Source organism: Denticeps clupeoides, chromosome 15 (genome assembly GCF_900700375.1).
Source record: "Denticeps clupeoides chromosome 15, fDenClu1.1, whole genome shotgun sequence".
NCBI lineage: Eukaryota > Metazoa > Chordata > Actinopteri > Clupeiformes > Denticipitidae > Denticeps > Denticeps clupeoides.
Genome location: NC_041721.1, coordinates 12,006,807 through 12,020,790, shown reverse-complemented (window position 1 = coordinate 12,020,790; position 13,984 = coordinate 12,006,807). Strand labels below are relative to the sequence as shown.

At 39.8% G+C, this 13,984-nt stretch overlaps 1 protein-coding gene across 1 annotated transcript in view; it reads right to left on the bottom strand.

Annotated features, from left to right (window-relative positions):
• LOC114764477 (round spermatid basic protein 1-like) overlaps nucleotides 1-13,984 on the bottom strand; it is a 38,541-nt gene that overhangs the window by 23,632 nt on the left and 925 nt on the right. Inside the window, exons 2-3 of the mRNA XM_028954154.1 lie at nucleotides 11,846-12,007; nucleotides 2,013-2,665 (exon numbers count right to left, since the gene is read on the bottom strand). Coding sequence (XP_028809987.1) covers nucleotides 2,013-2,665; nucleotides 11,846-12,007 — 815 coding nt within the window. The remainder of the gene's footprint in view (nucleotides 1-2,012; nucleotides 2,666-11,845; nucleotides 12,008-13,984) is intronic.

Here is a 13,984-nt window from a genome sequence, read left to right as displayed (position 1 = left end):
GGAGAGAGAGCGAGACTGAGGCATCTGCTGGAGAGGACGGAATACCGCTGGCCAGGCATTTTATGGAGGTCATGTTTCTATTAATGACTGCAAGCGCTGGTGCGTGAGCGTCTGTGCCGAGGAGTGGGACCACCGGCTAATTTTGCAGACAAGCAGTGTGGGGGGCTCAGGGTGATTAGGAGGGCTCCCCGCGCTCTTCACACATCAGCAGCTGTACGAAACCGGTGGAGGGGGACTTTTCTCTTCGTTAGCAAACATCACCACACTGCAGCTCGACAACCACTGGCGCTACATGGCTGAAGGTGGAGCACATTGGTGCAAGCACGGTAATTCCTTCACAGAGGACAAAGAAAGTCGTCGACAACACAGCGTGCACTCACGCATAGGGGACCCTGCCCCCCCAAAAAATTCAATGTCAGTATATTTTGATATTTCCTCTGTAGCTACATTAAGTATATGCTGGAATCTATGATACAATTCAGCTTTTAAAAATCTACTAAAAATAGATCTACTATAGAATCTACAATATAGTGATCATCATCCTTACTGTGTAGCAGGGTTCTAGACATGCGGGCTAATTTTTCAATGGTTTCAATTTAAAAATAAATAAATAATCTGCGGTCTCACCGGTGCGACCAGCTGTTCGGGGGTAAAAAAAAAAAAAAAAAAAAACTCTGCAAACTCTGTCATTCACACAACAAACGCATATTAGGACCATGGCATATTCTAAACCGAATCAGAGACTGTGTAGGGCGGGGCCCGCCTCTGAATTGCCCGTGGTCCAGATATTCCTGTATGTATGACAAGCACAGCTTTTTAAAAGCCTGAACTTAAACAGTTATGTGTACCAGTGCAACCAGTGCAAAAAGTTAGTCCTGTGTTACATCAATTATTATTACCATATTGAAGAATTATCTGCCATTCCCTACACCAATTATACTGCTTGCTAATAAATGTATTTTATCAAAATGCAACTCCACAGTGATGCTTGCTCATTCTGCATGTATGAAGTCTTGCTCATGTCAAGGCATGTCACATAATAAAATACTAAAATAACAATCAAGTAATGCGCTACAGAATCCAGCTCTATGACTGCTTTACTGGCAGAGATGGGCAAACCCATAAAAAAAAAAAAAAATCACCATAAATAAATGAGTGCGCTGCCATATTCATTTCATGAAAATAAATAAATAAATAAATAAATAAATAACAGTTATACAAATGTTTCCATACAGTTACATTGACAGTTACAGTAAAAACTGAATTTCTCTGAATGTCTCTGCCAGTTGAAACTAGATGCTTCATTTCTACCACTGACTATCAGACATCCTTGAATACAGTTCACTTGATTTACAAGAGCATTAAATAAATGGTAACGTTGTTTTTTTTCTCCTGAGTAGATAAACCTTCCTGCAAGTATTTTAATGTAAAGCAACTGCAGGGTTTCAGCGTAAAACCCTCTAGGAATCATTTTAAACAAAGGTGTTTCACTGAACAGGATTATTAAATCATTATGTACAGTTTCTGTCTTCATTACCTTTACCATTTTTTTTCCAGAAGACAAGCAAATATCCAGTTTAAGGATATTACTAGGGGTAGAAATAACACAGAATTCCGCAATATTTACATTTACAGCATTTATCAGACTCCCTTATCCAGAGCGACTTACAATCAGTATTACAGGGACAGTCCCCCCTGGAGCAACTTAGGGTTAAGTGTCTTGATCAGGGACACAATGGTAGTAAGTGGGGTTTGAACCTGGGTCTTCTGGTTCATAGGCGAGTGTGTTACCCACTAGGTAATATTGCTTTGTTGTTCATAATAAACTAAATATTAACTATACAATACAGTGCAGCGTTAGGTTTATATGATTTTAAATCCTGAATTTGATCAATCACTGCATTTAAAATACAATTTAAAAAAATCTAAAACAAAAAGGGAATGTTTCAACATTTAGTGCCTACTAGGGAGCAAGGCTGAAAACTAGACTTGAAAAAAAAGGGTTATCTTACCTGAGTGTGGAAGTGTGACATAGTAGTCGTCTCAATGTCCTTCTTCCCCAGGATCTCCATCTTGACTGGCGAGGTGGGGAATTTGGTGGAGAAGTACTCCAGGAAGTCGGGGAGGTAGGACGCCGCGCCATGAATGATGCTCATCACGTAGTGAGCAGCGCCCACCTCATCCTCACTGAAGGCCAGCGTGACAAACTCCTCTGCGAACCTCTGCATCTCCATGGGAGACAGGACAGAGAGCTCCCGGCTGTAGGCGTGCACCACTAGCGCTCCACCGTTGGGCTGCTGCTCCACGTGGACCAGCCGGCCAAACTCCAGCCCCTCCAGGCCAGGCAGTTTGGACTGAGTCTGCTGGGCCTTGGAGTCGGAGCCCAGCAGAGAGCACCTGGAGCTGCAGTTCTTCTCCTGCTTGATGGAGTTGCCCACAGAGCTGGTGTTGACAGGGAGGGGCGATTTGAAGTCGCCGCCTGCCAGCTTGCCAGGAACAAGGCCCGACAGCTCAGGCAGCAGGCCGGAGCACACCGTCTGGATGGATTTGCTGTACATCTTGGGCCTCTTGCGCTTCTCACCTTCTTTGTGTTTCTTTTTCTTTTTCTTCTTCACCTTTTTGATCTGCAGCTCCTCAGAATTGATCTTAGGTTTCTCCTTGTCACCTGTGGGGGACGGTCACACATTTTAGAAGACATCACTCAATACCACACAATCAATTTGTCTGAGGAAGGCAAACAATGGGCAGAGAAATGAGAATACGTATTGCCACCATTTCACTGTCATCTAAAATGCTTGAGTTTTAAAGTTGCCGAGAACTGACGCAAGCACACTTTCACACAAGGTGTTTGCTGGCAACAACACTTGAGCTACGTCAGCATATGGCCTTTTAGCAGGAAACAGTTTCTCATAAAAAAAAAAAAAATGTCTTCATATTTGCAATAATAAAAGTGATGTCTGAAATGTTTACAATTGGTATACTACCTTTAATTATGAAAAACAGATTTTATATGACTCCTACTAGTCCAAAACAATGTTTTATATATTTAAAACATTTATATAGCAGTTTTCATATAACAGTGTGAATTACTGATAAACCATCAGTAATTCAATAATAAAATGTGCCATGAATTCCCTAAAATTGGAAATTGAAACAATTAAATATACCATGAATTATAAGAACAGGAAATAAAAAAAAAATTGCCCAATATTTCACATTGAATTATGTAATTTGGGAACATTAAGCACTTCTGTCAACCTGACCAATCACAGTAAGTGGGCGGGCCTAACGCTGCTCTAGCCTGATTTTGTACAGATTATTTGTGCGGTGTCCTTGCCAACATAAATGATTTTACAGCAGCGCTGGTAAGAAACATTGCAGGATTCGCAGACTACATCGAAGTAGAGGATGCTGAACCTGAAAAGGAGTGGGTAAAGCAAAGGCATTTGAGGTATTTATATTTATTTGAATGGTAGCGCAACATTGAAACGAAAACAGACTAGATCAGTGTTAGTCCTGCCCACTTACTGTGATTTGTCAGATAGGAGTAATTAATCATGCACTGAATGTGCCCAAATTAAATAAATTGTGAAATGACACTTTTAGTAAATGTCATTATTTCCAGTTTATCATTATTGCCATATTGACTTAATTAATGGTATTCATGACATTTAATTATTGATGTATTTATCTAATTGTAACACTTCAATTGTAGCACATCATTTAATATGTGCAATTGATCAGTGTACATGTGTAGTTGATTTCAGCAGTGCAACATTTTCAAATGTAAGGCAGTATTTCACTTGGAATGGAAATTACTTGAATGGACAGTGATCACAAAATAACCGCAGAATTTTTTTTTTTATTAAAATAAGGCTTTGATAATAACGATAATTCCAAAGTATTTTGCATCCTTTTGAGTCTGAAAGCTTGAGGGAAGCACAGCCTCTCTTTAAATGATTTCAACCAGCCACTGAATATGTACACACCTATACATGTTGCATGTCCTCATAACAAAAAGCACAACTTCATTTTGCACATTATAAAGATAGCAATTAATCATAAACTAATATATTTAATCATAAACTAATATATTGCACAAGCCAACAACTGTTTAAAATGAGTAGCATAACCAGATCAGAGCACACATTATCAATAATGGGACGTTAAAGATGAAGGTGTCTAACAGGGCACGGTTCCTTCCAGAACAACCCGAGAAGTGATCGTGTCAGGGATTACGACACAGAGGTGGGTGTCAAGGAGGGCAGAACTCGTTTTTTGGGAAAAATCCAAAACACAATAGGGACAAAAATAAACACAAAAATAAATAAAAATCAACAAAAACTCTGAGAGGAGAAAAAAAAAAAAAAAACATGCAGGCGAACACATAAACCAACAGTGAAAGTAATCCCTCACCATACAGTCATGGCCTAGAGTTGAGTGACAAATACTGGTTTTACAAATTTGCTGCTTCAGTGTTTTTAGATCTTTTGTCATGTGTTTCTATGCTGTATTGGTGTATTTAATTACAATCATTTTATAAGTTTCAAAAGCTTTTATTGAGTTACATCTTATGTAGGCAAAAAGTCAATTTTTGCAGTGTTGGATGCAAATATTATTATTAATTCAAATGGAGTGCTGTCAATCAACTTCAATTGATCTTGTTTTACTTTCTGATCAGCGAAGCACTTTAAGCACCAAAACATTTCTTGTAGAATTGTGCTTCGTGTTACTTTTGTGTTACCCAGATTGTTAGTTAATCAGTTACAAGTCAATATTGCCTATGTGAGAAAAATTGAACATGTAAAACTGCATTGCTAAATGTGATGCCACCAAAAAAACAAGTTATCTAACTTTTAGCTGCAACAGTGCAAAAGGTTAGTCTAGAGCCCTGCCAATGTTCCAGACAATGCAACTACAGACCCTTCAGCCTCTGTTGTAGTTAGATGTTAAACGACGGAGGCATTTTTTTCCCTTGCACCACATAGGGATATAACATGCATCATGCAATCTTCAAAAAATCCATTCCAATGATGCAGTTTGAAGCCTCGTTCATACTTGTGCAAAAAAAAGGAGAGAAAAGGGTAAGAAAGAAAAATGCTCAGCACTCCAGCCGCTGCAGCTATTTCTAAAGAGACCACCAAATGACAGCAGAGACCTGCTGATATCTGCAAGGAAGGAGTCAGCAGGCAGCCAAGCTTTTCCAAGTGGAAAGGAGATTAGTTCTGTAGCGATCAATACAAGCTGCACACAGTTATTAACACAGAGGAAAAATTATTGCAATATGATCCCAAGTGACATGAGATATTGTAGGTGAAATAAAAATAAGGTGTGTGCATCAAATTCATATATAAAAAAAAACACTAAATTTAGATGGACTCATTAAAGAACCAAAATGAGAATTGTTAATTGCAGACATACATTTTATTGGAAACCATGTGCTAAGAGTGGAATATCCCAATCAGAATAAAAAAAAAAATAGCATAAATTAGCATACTTGCATAATGATGCCACTTTTACATCTTATTTTGTAAGGCAGGACATAGAGACCAATATGTTTTTCATATATATGCCAACAACTCCCTAGTTCTTCATAAAATCACAGTTGAACCAAATATTCATAGCTTCAGCTATCTGTGTGTGCTCACGTGTCAGAGGCTTTCAGTATTATGGCTGCTGTCACTAGTCATTCTCAGCCACACCCCTCTTTCTCTCACACACACACACACACACACACACACACACACACACACACACACACACACACACACACACACACACACACACACACACACACACACACAGGGAACGTGAACAGATGCAAGAGGAGAATGACCAATGAAAGCACGTTGAATGGAGGTATGGATCCGTATATTAAACTAAACAGGCTGATAATCTAGTTCTCCGGTCGAAGACAGTGTGCCCTTGGCTCCTCCATCCCTTGTGGCCATTTTAGAGCAGAAGGACCTGAGGACCAGACGGTTATTTAAGCAATCATCACTCATATGCTTAACTTAGATACGATCTGCTACAGTGGCACAGCAGGAAAACCAAAACAGCGGCACTATAAATAAATAATCCTGCCGTTCGATCTACCACTGTTATAAAGCAAGCAGGCACACTCACAGAACACAAGGTCAGCCACACTGCTACCTTCCATGAGAATAGAAAAGGATGGGTGAGTAAAAAACAACATTAAAAAGGTCAGTTTCCTCTTCATGGATTAAAAACAAGTTCTAGACTAAATGCTGCTTTCAAAAACGCTTTTATTGTTGGACTAGGCCAAGTTCATGAACGCTCATGTAATTCCCATTTATATACAATGTTGCACAGTAACAATTAAAATCACTAGTACTAATATATGCATATATGGATAAACAAAATATAAACCCAATTTTAATGGCAACAAACTACATTTACATTGGGTCACATAATATTTTGTGATAGAAAAATCACACACACACACACACACACACACACAAAGAGAATGAACTAGAGCACCTAATTTTAGTAACCCTGTAGAGGAAGCTATGGCCAACTGTGCAGCAAAAATCTTTATCATTGCCTGTGAGATAATGTTCAATTTATCCAGTTTGACTGAAGACACCTGAATAAAACACTATTTTAAGAAGAGAAAGTTAAGTGATTGTCATTGTGAAACACTGCAGCACAGCACACGGTGACGACAAAATGGGTCCTCTGTATTTAACCATCACACTTAGTGAGCAGTGTGCAGCCATGACAGGCGCCCGGGGAGCAGTGTGTGGGGACGGTGCCTTGCTACGTGGCAACTAGGTGGCTCGGGATTCAAACCTGCAACCTTCTGATTACGGGGCCGCTTCCTGAACCACTAGCCCTCCACTGCCCCAATTTTGGAGTGTAATATATATCATCCATTTTAGCAACCAAAATACATCGTATTTTACACATTTAATTATCCATATCTAAAATTGTACACTTAAAATTAGGGGTGTGTTTTGGCAAAGATCTGACGATCACGATATATTGTGATACTGTACATATTGCACTGAAAATATAAAATCAGAGATGAATACAAGATGTTGTGATCAGTCTGTCATGTTTTGCGATTTCACTCAGCCTGATATGCCCGATGGTAATTCAAAATTCCCAGCTGTACGGCACCATCTACAGGAGTGGAGGTTATAGTTTCATGCTGATTCTCATCTCTGCTGACCTCACTATTTGTACTAAATTGATATCACTAAATTGTACTCTGTTAATATATTGTTTTACTAAAATTTACTAAAAAAAAAAAGTGCAATAAATTATTTATATTTACACACTAGGGCTGCAACGAATGACTATAGTAATAGTCAACTAGCCAGGCAAACTGTAGGGAAACTTTTTTTGAGGCAGTGGTGGGCTAGTGGTAGGGCTGCACAATACATTAAATTGTAAATCACTTCAGTTTGGCTGACACGATTAAATTAAAATGATAATCTGCGATATTTACATTTAAATAACCAACCACCAGAGGGGGCGAATAAAAGAACAGACTCATCAGGAACCTCAAGTTGAGACAGAGTGAGGTGTGTGCGGCTGAGCACGCACCTGCATCAAAGTGGCGCTCATTTGGGGTTGGAAAATCTTGGCAACCCTAATAAATTTATACAACATAGATGTATACACTACATGTTGCGTTCAGCCTCTCAGTATGCATCAATACCCCAGACATATTTGGGCGATGTTCCAAGTGCATTCAACCACGCTTCTCTGACTGTACGAGCAAAAATGTAGGCCACGTATGGCTAGAATAACAAGCAAAGGAATAATCAATGCATAATATTTCGTAAGTAAGATTTTATCATCTTGTATGTTACGAAATTTTGTCCGACAAATAATGTTATTCATGTTACAGACCAGAGCTGAAACCCAAAAACTGAAAGCCTTGTTCGCTTTTTGTTTGTTTAAAACAGAATGAAAAATGAGTTACCTAAAATAATAAATCATCATGATTAATAATTGTGATTACAATATTGAGAAAAATAATTGGTATTATCATTATGGGCATAATCGTGCAGCCCTACGTAGTGGGCAAACAAATGGACCCATAATCAAATCCCAAACAGCCAAGGTTCCACTGAGTAAAGTAGTCCCCACACACTGCTCATGGCTGGGTGATGGGTTAAAAGCAGAGGGCACATTCTGTTGTGTCACCGTGTGCTGTGCTGCAGTTTATCACAATGACAATCACTTCACTTTCACTTTAATCTAGTCATATTTAGTTGATTTGAAGAGGCCCTGAAGTCAGTGGTAACTGCAGCCCAGGATGAAACACAGGGGCCATGGAAGGAATGGGGTCATGGTGGGGCCTTTGCAGACTAAATCCACCAGCCCCCTCTGAACCCGAGGCATCACGGAAGGACCTGGCTCACCCGTTTCCCTTCCTGTCGGAGCGCAGCTGCGAATCCTGTCTCACGCTGGGGCTCGACTCCAATTTACTCTGTGCACAGTAACTGTGCGATACGGCACAGAGCTACATCACTGCACAGAGGCAGCTGACGGGAAGACATGTACAGTACAGAGCAAAAGCTTGACAGATAAATCACATACACACTCCCACGCCAGATAGCAGCAATATGTAACACAAACCAGTCAAGCCAATAAAGACATGAATACCAACTAGCCTACATAGTTAAAATGTATTTACAGATTTGATAGCATGTTCATTAGGACATTAACCAAAACAAACCTAAAAAATCCGACATACAAATGTATTACGGACAGGAAAACAAGCCACGGTGACTGAAGTTATTGATTTTAACATGCATGTAATCAGGGCCCTGGTGCACAATGCCACATGGGTAATATTTAATTACACCGCCATAATAATGTACTGCCAAGCACATTTCCACCGCGGTGCCACAATTAAACGCATGTCGAGCTACCAAATTACTCTACAGTCCGAGAAAGAGAGACTTCCGACAGAGAGGTGAAGCGAAATACAAAGGATGTCAGGAACACACCAAAACAGAACAGAATTCAACACAGCAGCAGTTAAGTAAAGAGCAATTTAGATCAATTATGCTGCCAATTTCACAGAAGTGCACTGGGTACAAGAACAATATTGTTGAACAATGGACAACCAGTCTAGTTACTAAACCTTTTAAAATTTGAATACATATGAAACACTCCTGGTTCACATATAATGTTAGGGCAAAAAAAAAAAATACTAAAAATCATTCTAAACTGAACTTCTCAAATACTGACTAACATTAATATATAACATGATTGGTAAATTGGCTAATTCTGTAACAAGTGGCAATACAAGCATACAGTGGAGGAATCTGTGTTTGGATCAACATAATCACAAGGTTTAACACGCAAAAAAGCTCAAAATTAAAGCAGTACATTTCACTGTTCAACATGATACCAACTTGCCACCAGCTGTATTGTTCGTCTCCCTTTTTGGTCTATTACGCAAGTCAAATAGTTCAACTAATAATTTGCATGGAAACATACTGAGTGTTACAGTGTTACACAAGAATCCGTACTACATGGAAAGGTAACTTGTCATTCCTCAAACCATGACTTCCTGGGCCATGGCTCCACAGGCCTGGAGGGAAGTGTTCAGACTGTACTTAAAAGGTCATGCTTTATTTAAAAAAAAAAAAAAAAAAAAGAATAACAAAATGTGCTCTACTTCCACAAAGGGACACCCATTTGTAGTGCCTGGACACCCTCCCTCTTTCCCTTGGCCCTGTCTGCGTCTCTTACAGTGTTTCATTCCCGCCCACACTCATAAACATGCTACGCATGGACAAGGCAGGGCCGCCATGTTGTCTGTGCAGGGATGGTGGGTGTGAATGGAGAACAGAACGTCTGAGTGCTCTGAGAGGTCAGGGCTCTGGACTAATCTGGCCAGCGTTGGTTTTCATGCAGTTTTTTTGCTTCCTCCTCTTGTTCACTCTGGCTCTCGGTCTCGTTCGCTCTAGCTCTTTAACAGGCGCATTGTTAGCATCGCTCACAATCCGAGGTTGCAAATTATTCAGCGCAGTGAGGCAGCTGCTCTTCCTGCGTGCTCAACAGAGCAATGCCCGCAACTGCATGTAGACACAGAACCCGACTTATCTTTAAGTGGTGCACAACACACACAGAAACCTGCACAATAATGAGCCTGTATGACAAGATACATCTGAACAGAGAGAGGAGAGGGGTAAAAAAAAAATCCTTGCTACAGGCTCAAGCGCATTGATATGAAGCACACACGTCTCAAAAAAAATAATAATAAATAATAATAATAATTGTGAGGACACGTGTGGTGTCTATGTGTGCAGTTCATTTGCCCCTTATAAACCAAACAGTGCACAAGAACAAAAATTTCTGCTCTGTTTACCACTAAGAAAAAAACAGCAGTGGCCGATCAGATAAGCAGGGAGTGATGAGTCTAGAGAGGTCTAGCAAGCAACAATACATTAATGACCTGGCGTGTCGTAGCAGATGGTGGATAAAAAAAAAAAAAAAGAAAGTTTAATTAAGCTATACCAATGATGGCCAATACCTTGGGTCGATTGCAGCAATTACTCATTGATATTTATTTAATGAAGCTACAACCCCACAATCTTGCTGAAAAACTTTAGAATTTTAGGTCCATAATGGTCTAGTTGCTGGAGTTGTTGCTAAGCAACATAATGCAAGCAGTGGCATCTGTGGCATGTTACATTGCGATTGTAAATATGGTGGGAAAATTCCATTATGCTGTGGGGGGGGGGAAACAGTCACTCCTAGTATTAGTCTGAGCCTAATTATAGCAACAAATACAAGTATTACTAGTTTACTACAGGTGTGCTTAATTCATCCATATCACTGCATGGTGTTGTAAATTATCAGACAATTCTTAAAAAAGGAAACCACTCTAAATATTTAACATACAAACATTACTTTGCTTAACAATTTGCTTAGCAATAAACCATTTCCAAGACAACTAAGAAATATCAAATGGCAGCCAAACCTAAGCCCCACTACATCCTAGCAAAAAAACAGTGATCGATTTAATTATTGAATTGCAATCCTACAATTCTCATGGGAAGATATACATTTGTGACAGATATGGGTAGATATAGGTCAACAGCAGGTATTATCTTCTTAGGCTCATGCTATAAGCTATTTGTACATGGGAATACTCATTCAGAGAAAGAGAGAGCTGGAAGCCATCTGTCTGTCCTGCCAGACCACCCTCCGCACGCACGCGCACACACACAGGTTGTAAATGGGAGAACACACTCAGCCTCAACCAAAAGGCTAATGCAGCACTAGCACAGCATCCTGAAAATAAGAACACCAATTCTGTGAGAAACGCACTGCTCTATGATTGATTATGTTTGAGTTACAGCCATGCAGGAGAAATTCTTATGGCAGGCAAGCACGGAATGTGTGAAACATGGATGTTGTAGCATAGGCTGGTAGTAGCCTAGTGGGTAACACACTCGCCTATGAACCAGAAGACCCAGGTTCAAATCCCACTTACTACCATTGTGTTCCTGAGCAAGACACTTAACACTAAATTGCTCCAGGGGGGACTGTCCCTGTAACTACTGAAATTAAGTCGCTCAGGATAAGGGCGTCTGATAAATGCTGTAAATGTGACTGTAAATTGGTCAGTTAATCCACTTGCTTTGAAAAGCATGCAACGATTCTACCATGCACTGAATGCATATAAATAATGGGAGATAGAAGATCGTACTGCACAAAAGAAGACCTTTACTAAAGACTGGAAACTATTAAATACAGGACAGCTTAGCATCAGTGCTGCTGCACCCCTCCAAACCCCCCAGAGATTCAGCACCTGCGGGGTAAAGCTGAAGACTTTTATTATGCCACATACCTTTATGTAGTAGTTTCACCTCCCCGTTCTCCCGCTTGATCTCATTTGTCAACTTGTGTTTCTTTTTCTCCTTGTCTTTTTCCTTCTCCTCGTCCTTTTTCTTCTCCCGCTCCCTTTCTTTATCCCTCTCTTTCTCCTTCAGCTTGTCCTTGCTGATGTGCTCTGAAAGGATACAGGTTAACATGAGGCAAGTGAGGTAGAACATTAACAAAGAAGGGAGCTGAGACACAAAAACATACATGTTACAACACCAAAAAATATTTACAACTTATAAGAAATTGTGAAATTGAATAAATTAATATTGTGTGCGTAGTTGTAGAACAGTTTTCAGTTTACAACTTTTGCAACCAAACTGTCACACAAATAATATTATTGCAATCTACCTGAGCATACATTTCATGCCTAGTATACTTATTAATATAATAGTATAATAGTAACTCAGCCATAATTTTCTTTCTTTCCTCAAGAACCTTTTTGTCCAACATACCCCATTTAATATAGTATTAACCAATAGTCCACAAACTTCACTGTGTTCAAGTGAGCTCCCTCTCACTGCCATGGGAAGTGGTGTAAACCTTAAATGGAGCTTTCAAGAGGCCCAACTCCCAAACCCAAACCACCCCAAGCACAAAAGCATTTTGCTTTTCCAGTTTCCTTTCACAATCCTCCTGAATGATCATTTTTAAAGCATCTCTCTACGTAGGTAGTATATCTGAGGAGCACCAGCAGGAGAAGAATGTAGATCTAGTAAAGAAGGCAGTGTAAGATATCTCAGTAGGTAGAAACAATGCTTTATTATATTCCACACCCCTGTTAACTGTAAAAAATGGATAATTCTAGAGCTAGTAAGCAACTCAATTGAAGTATATGATTACCACAGAGTACCAAAGAAAAGCCTAATTTAGTGTAGACAGCTGCCTTATGAATGGTGTACACCAATATAACACATCTAATTAAAACATGCGTCAGCAATGTCATATTTAATTGGAGATAGCTGCTGAAATCATGTTACCATGAAAATAATATATCAGAATGAAGAAATGAAATTCGGTCCATCAACAAATACATTTAAAGATCTATATTAGGGGACCATGCAGAGCACACATTTAAATAGGAGGTTCCAATCAAGCATCCAACAGCATGTGTTACCAGCATGTGGAATGTGGAATTCACTTTTTCTGAAACCCAAATATTAAACTAACAAACTATCCAACAAAGAAATGTTAGTCTAAATAAGCCCTTTTGCTTTACTGTATATGCAGTACTAAATACTAATGTTAAACGGGGCTTTGATGTCAACCTTAATTGGAAATCGTGTCTCGTATCACAGGAGGTCAACGTCAAGGAACCTGATATTAAAGCTGCTACCAAATCAATAGCCATGCGTCTGAAAATAGACAAAATGGGACGCCGCGGTCCACGCCAAGTGCTCTCACGCCGAGCACCTCGCTGGACAAAAATCCCATCTTCTCACATGCTGGCCTTTGAACGCAGAGCAACACTGTGCCACGCCGGCTTCGACCAGGGTCTCATGAGGCCAGAGAGGGGCAGCGGACTGGTGTGATGCACAGAGCGACGACGGTGTTCTGCTGTTTTGATGCCGATTGCGGGGGCGTGGCTCCGGGCATCATTACCGAAGGCGGGAGATTATTTATAGTCGACGTTGCGTCATCGCGCACGTAGAGCGATCCGGTCCCCAACACTCCCGTGAAATCGCGTTAACGTTATGAACCCGACCTGGTCACACCGAGTATACTCCGTACTTACAAGCGGTGACAACGCGTCAGGTTAATAGCTGTGAAATGTGAACATCTGCATGAAATGACGAATAAATAATTAACTCTTGAGATTGCATGGCAACCTGTAATTGCCTCCACAAAAAAAAAATTAAATCAACAGTAAAATAGTTTTAGTTTATTCATATTACTTAAGTATGAGCAACACAACAATAAAACAAAACACGTATGTCAAGAATAAATAAATAAATGAATACTACACTCTCAGCCATTAGCAAAACAACGTACTTGTCCACGTTTGATAATGAATGACCTTAGGAAAAATATGCGTGCGACATTTTGAGAAATATTTTTAAAAATAACCACCGGGAAACTAAACATTTAGCGGAGAAGTAACGTGGTG